Source organism: Somniosus microcephalus, chromosome 1 (assembly GCF_052327205.1).
Source record: "Somniosus microcephalus isolate GS21.2 chromosome 1, FLI_Smic_1.0, whole genome shotgun sequence".
In the NCBI taxonomy this organism is placed as follows: Eukaryota; Metazoa; Chordata; class Chondrichthyes; order Squaliformes; family Somniosidae; genus Somniosus; species Somniosus microcephalus.
The window spans coordinates 79,800,456-79,807,151 of NC_140987.1; the positions used below are offsets into that span (position 1 = coordinate 79,800,456).

A 6,696-nucleotide genomic window follows, 5' to 3' on the forward strand; every position below is an offset into this window, starting at 1 on the left:
TGACTGAAACTAGCCAAACTGTCTTTCACAAAGTGCCCCAAGATGCCTCTTGTGGATGTAAGTACTTCAGGGTGGGAAATGGAGGAGCCTCTACTGACAAGGATTTCAAATGAAACAGGCTGGTAAATGTGGAACTGACAGCTCGACTGTGGAATTGGAACCATTTGCATGCTAATTTTTACGTTGCTTAACTTGCCAACAGACTGTAGCAGCGAGCAGCGAGTGCATGTTTTGAAAAATGCTTGACTGATCTAGTTGCGTTAACGAGCAAATTATGGTAATTTTGTTATTACAAATGCACGAAAATTTCTAAAACAATTTATTCCTAGTTTGAGGAACACTTATATTATACCGATTGCCATTGGTTGTAGAGTTTGTCCCACCTTAAAAAGACATTTTCAGGGAGGCTTTTTTGGGGGGAAAATCTCAGTTAAACGGTAGCAGACAGTACGAGCATTTGGACAAAGTTGAGGTGAAATTGGTCTTGGCCAGTAGCGCGAGATGACCTCATAGCGAATCAGGTGCCTGTTTTGCTCGGCCTCCAATTTTCTTTTCCAATTGAAGTCAATGGACAAGAAAGTCGGGCACAGGTTTTAAAAAGGGCTGCCAATTGTTGTGACCAATTTCACCTCCAGTTTCTGTAGCTTTGCACTTTACAAATGTGCACTGCCAGTGAGGAATCTCACTCACAGGCGGCACTTACTGGGAATCATGGGCGGACTGCCACCATAACGCACTTAAAGTCATGGACAAAATGAACTCTCAATACATGCGGGAGAGTGAGTCGGTAAAATCTGCCCTTATATCAGAGGAAGGGAGAATGAGAAAAGACTACGGGATTCAAACAAAGGCAGCTTTAATAAAGACTTTCTGCCTGCAATTAAGTGGGAATTGAATGTAAATTCTGCAGAGTGATTAAAGAAAAGAAATATGTGACCTCCTTATTTTTCTTACCAAAATGTAATACCTCACACTTATCTGTGTTAAAGTTCATTTGCCAATTATATTTCCATTCTGCAAGAGAGAAAGAAACAGAGACAGAGCGAGACACACACACACAGGGAAATATGAGGAGAGAGAGAGAGAATCTGGTAGACTATCTTCGTAAAGCTACTTGTGTAGCTTACATTTGAAATTCTCCAAATCAAATTAAATGGAGCAGTTACAATAAGAGCAAGGAAGCCTCGTTTTCTGTCTGTTGTAATGAGTCTGTTTCTCCAACAATTTCAGCCACTGGTCTCTCATCTCTGCCACTTTACAACCTCCCCAGTGTGGAGAGATGTAGCAGCACTGAACAGTGGAGGCTTCACTCACTGAGCAGACACTTTCAGTAATAAAGTTTACATGAATCTTATTTACTGTTCTCCACGGTTATAGTTTTGACAGTTTGCATAGTATGAATGAATTAATTTAATTAGGATTTTATGAAATAAATTGTATGCTTTCTGAGGAAGCAAACCAACATAAGACGCACATCAGTCACTTTTTGATCTCTTCCAGTTCTAAACCACTACTGTCAGTATTATCAAACGGCAAACATTGAACTTAAAACTTGGCACTTGTCTGCAGTCGCCGACTTTGCAGTCAGTCAGTAAACTGCAGTGTTTGGATTATTATTGTTCATGTAATACTGAGTCGTATCATTAATAAATAGCGCTGAAAACTAATTTGTTAAGGGTCATTTAAAAATAAAATGCATGTTTTCATTAAAAACAAATTACCGGTCTTCTTAAAGGACAGCTGGGCTTCTGAGTCCTGTTTAATGACTAGATTTTCTACCCACATCACTATCTTGAACACCAAACCCTTTTCTGTCGCAGTATGTTGAACGTCCCAGGAGATTAGTAAATCTGACAGTTAAGTGAAAGAAGAAATATTAGAGATGTATCTAAGTGTTTTATCCCTGTGGAGAAGTGTCTAACTGTATAGAGGTTAATGAGACCAGTGTCTTAGCTCCTTCTCCCACTGCTTTTTTCAGTCAGTGACTGCAACAGAGATCCTTCTCTCCAGTGAAACACACAGTAACTGATACATTTCAGAGAGTTCCCCTAAACCCAGCGCTCTGCTCCAAACACTGGATCTCGCACTTACCAGGCACCATTCCTGTCAGTGTTGGGGGTGGGTAACTGCCCTGTGCAGCGGGGGGCACATGCGGAGGGTAGCCAGGAAGAGTCGTGCTGGCCAAATCGCGACCTGGAATACAAGACAAAATGTAAGCGGCTGAGACAAGGTCTTAAATACGTATCTGACATTAATACTGCTGCTGTGATCAGGTCACCCACACCAGCAACACTGTGAAAGCTGCCTGTAATGACAATCTCTGAGACTGACGTCAGGTGGTCTCTCCAGGCAGGTGGTCTCTTATTTCAGATTCACCTGTGATTCATTGACTTATCATTGAGACTGACACTAGGTACTCGCTGTAGAGAGGTGGAATATCAGGCAAGCTCTACTTATGTGTTGCCATGATGAGGGGGTATAGTGAGACTGCAGACCAAGGGGACACAGTGAGACTATAGACAGAGTGGGTACCATTAGACTATAGACAGAGTGGGTACTGTTAGACTATAGACAGAGTGGGTACAGTGAGACTATAGACAGAGGGGATATAGCTAGACTATAGACAGAGAGGATATAGTTAGGCACGCCTGTTGTTATAAAGGGGTACTCACCAGAGACGCCAGTTGTTACTAAGGGGTGCACACTTGAGATGCCTGTTGTTATGATGGGGTACACACCTGAGATATCTGTTGTTATGAAGGGGTACACACCTGACATGCCTGTTGTGGTGAAAGGGTACACACCCGAGACGCCTGTTGTTTTCAAGGGGTACACACCCGAAATGTCTGTTGTTTTCAAGGGGTATACACCAGAGACACCTGTTGGTATCAAGGGGTACACACTCAAAATGCCTGTTGTTATGAAGGGTACACACCCGAGACGCCTGTTGTTATGAAGGGCACACACCCGAGACGCCTGTTGTTATGAAGGGTACACACCCGAGACGCCTGTTGTTATGAAGAGGTATACACCCGAGACACCTGTTGGTATCAAGGGGTACACACTCAAAACGCCTGTTGTTATGAAGGGTACACACCCGAGACGCCTGTTGTTATGAAGGGTACACACCCGAGACGCCTGTTGTTATGAAGAGGTATACACCCGAGATGGATGTTGTTAACAAGGAATGCACACCCGAGTTGCCTGTTATTATGCAGGGATACATACTCAAGGTGCCTGTTGTTATGAAGGGCTACACACCCGAGGCGCCTGTTGTTATCAAGAGGTACATACTCGTGATAACTGTTGTTATGAAGGGGTACATACCTGATATGCCTGTTGTTACAAAAGGGTATACCTTGAAGATGCCTGTTGTTATGAAGGGGTGCTCATCGAGATGTCATAAACTGTCATTTCTCTACAGATTCCGCACGTTTCCAGCATTTACCATTTTTTCCCTTTTAATTTTACAAAAGCCTGAGGCAGACTTGGGGTTCAGGGCACAATAGCAGAGCTGGCACGAGCTGGGTGTGGCTTTACATAAACATGGGTTTCTAGCAGCACTGGTACTTGGCCTGTGCTGGCGTCTCACTGCTGTGCTTGGCATTGACTTGTATCGCCAGATACCAGCCTACACCACCAGTATCTGCAGGACATGGTAGAATGAACAATCCACTTGCCAAGTTAATAGGATGGCAAGTGAAGCAATTACTAATGTGATGACTAGTAATGATTGCCTGGGCTGCTGGAAGCTTTGCCGAGGTTTATTGATGATGTGCTAGCTGGGACAATATATGCATAATGACTAAATTGTTAATATACCATCGGCATATTTCCCTACTTAGTCCTTTGTACAGCTATCAGAAGGATCCAAATTCTCGATTCTTGTGTGATCTACAGTCACAAAAGCTTATAAATACTGGGTCCAATTATTAACAGTTTTAGTAATGCAGATTCTTTTGTTGCATATTAACGTGTGTCTGATGCTAGGAAAAAGCTCTTTTTATCCCACTCTTTGAATTAAATACGATAGCAAGTTCTGACGAAAGGTTCTCGACCTGAAACGTTAACTCTGTTTCTCTCTCCACGGATGCTGCCCTGGCCTGCTGAGTTTTTCCAGCGTTTTCTGTTGTTACTTTGAATTAAATAGTTCGCATTACTGGCAAAAAAAAACCCGGCGATTTGAGCCCTACTATTTGGTTTCAGTCCAAATTTTCAGCCCATTTCTGTAAAGAAAAAGGATTCTGCCACAATAATGTCACAATTGCCCTTAAACAAGTCACACTTTAGCAGAATTAAACCATTCAGACATAACTGAGTGGAGAAAAAGCAGATTCCGTTCAAATATCTGATGAGAATCACTTTGAGTTTGATCACTGGTTTTATTTGCCCATTGTTGCATCATGAAAGGAGGACAGAAAATTTGCCCTGTTCTGTCTTTGTAGAAAGCTTAAAGCACTGATTCTTATGACCCTAGCATTCAATTTTGCCCTCTTTTGGCAGCTTAATCGAGGATTCTCCACAAAGCCCTCAGAGGGTTTAGTATAGCAGAAATTCACAGGAGACAGTTTAGGAGTGGCACAGACAAATTGGAACAGACACTGACACAAGGAAATATGCTTCTGCAGACTCAAATTTCAAATGCCATTTACTGATTCCGTCCGATTAACTCATTGGGCTAAAAGTAAGCAAAGGAGCATCTGGGGAAAGGATAGCTCTACAGATCTACAGAGGTCTACAGATAGCTCTTCTACACTGTGAACACGGCTGCTTGCAGGCCAAAGGGACAGTGGTGTACTGCACAGATAGACAGAAACACACACACACAGAAAGAGATTTACAACAATTGTTCTCAGTCCTCACATTAAGCAATGCCTCAGCAAATTACCAACAAATGACTAACTTTTTACTCAGGTGGACAGTTAAAGCCGCATAATATCTAAGCAGAAAGGGGAACAACTGGGACTATCCCGTATTAACAGCACTGATGATAAATGCCTCTTCTGGGTATGTTAATGGCTGTTGAGGGAAACTACACCAGCAGCACGTTTGATCGGCATTTTCTCCCCTCTCACATGTAGAAAGCAACAGCATCTGCTGATCCATATTGGTTTTCACTAAGTTGAACACCTTGCTTATCTCAGATGGCTCAGCGAGTAAATGCATTGTGTATGGTGATACTGAGCTGTATAAATCCCAGCTTCCATCGCTGGTCCATGCTCAGATGACGGAATTCCACATTCTGGCACAGCTAACAAGGAGCAGATCTCGGGAAATTGCTGGCATCTAGATCACGACATTTGATCGCATAAATAAGGAGAAGCTGTTTCCACTGGTGGGAGGGTCGGTAACCAGAGGACACAGGTTTCAGATAGTTGGCAAAAGAATGAGGGGATGATGAAGAGAATTTTTTTACGCAGCGAGTTGTTATGATCTGGAATGCACTGCCTGAAAGGGTGGTGGAAGCAGATTCAATGATAACTTTCAAAAGGGAATTGGATAAATACTAAAAAGGAAAAATTTGCAGGGCAATGGAGAAAGAGCCGGGGAGTGGGACTAATTGGATAGCTGTTTCAAAGAGCCGGCACAGGCATGATGGGCCAAATGGCCTCCTTCTGTGTTATAAGATTTTTTGACTTTCCGTTCATTCATTTTAATGGACTGAAAAATCGCTGACTATGAGCCTGAAAATTCCCAGAATGCACCCCGTGAGAGTTGCTCTTCACTAGGAACACCAGATCATTGAATCACCCTTATAATTGGCCTCAACATTACTGGATTCTGGAGGGCCAAGAAAATCAGACATCGTCCCTATTTCTGATTGCCATCAAGTGAGTTCTTCTGGAAAATGCAGGCTCAGCTGTGGTGCCCCTCATGGTTAAATAGCTTGCAGCCACTCACTGTCTGGGCTTCCACGTGAGCGAAGTACTATAGAGCTACTGTCAGCCACGGAACTGAATCCTACTCTCAGTCATCACCTTTAAAGAAGGAAGGAAGATAAATGCTTGCACTGAATGGGGCTGATTAAGTTGTCAGTCAGCAGGAGTATGACTGGTTAACATTTTGCCCAGCTTCCCAGCCCGGTGCCAAGTTATTATTTGGAAACTTATTTGAATAAAGAGCAATGAAAGTCTCTCAGAATCCATATTTATGGGTGCGCTGGGCTACTCGCCTCGTGTCAACGGGAATGGAATGGCGATCTCCTCTTCACATCTAGCCGGGCCTCCTGCTAGGGGCTGTGAGTCAGGCTAATGACCTGTCCACATAAAAGGGCCTTTGTTACAGAAACAACCTAGTGCACAATCTGTTGGATGTAAAAGCAGTAGGAGAAACGAGTCACCTCGTGTGCTGCAAGCAGGGAAGAGAAAGAAGAAGAAAGTCCTGAAAAATCTAGTTTTATAGAAGATGGCATCAATAAAGTCTTCAGCGGGACGCTCCATCAGTGTGGAAGCTCAGTCGCTCAGCGGCTCGGCTGCTGCTTCTACACTTTCAGTGTTCATGTTGAGTTCCTCCACACATTATCTCATTAGTGTTGGATAAAACAACATTAACATACATTCAACTGGACTGCTTTCGATAGCTAGATTACTCTTTCTGACAGGAGGTCTGCACTTTATCTGCACAGGATGGCACTACAGGTACTAAATGAAATCAGTAGTGAGAATGGTGCTGACCCAAGGACTGAGAGGGCAAACC

At 43.2% G+C, this 6,696-nt stretch overlaps 1 protein-coding gene across 1 annotated transcript in view; it reads right to left on the bottom strand.

Annotated features, from left to right (window-relative positions):
- The window catches only part of LOC147124192 (paired box protein Pax-5-like), a 159,118-nt gene extending 156,240 nt beyond the window's left edge, over positions 1-2,878 (bottom strand). Inside the window, exons 1-2 of the mRNA XM_085983673.1 lie at positions 2,772-2,878; positions 2,092-2,193 (exon numbers count right to left, since the gene is read on the bottom strand). Coding sequence (XP_085839799.1) covers positions 2,092-2,193; positions 2,772-2,778 — 109 coding nt within the window. The 5' untranslated portion in view covers positions 2,779-2,878. The remainder of the gene's footprint in view (positions 1-2,091; positions 2,194-2,771) is intronic.
- Between the last annotated feature and the right edge of the window lie 3,818 nt (positions 2,879-6,696).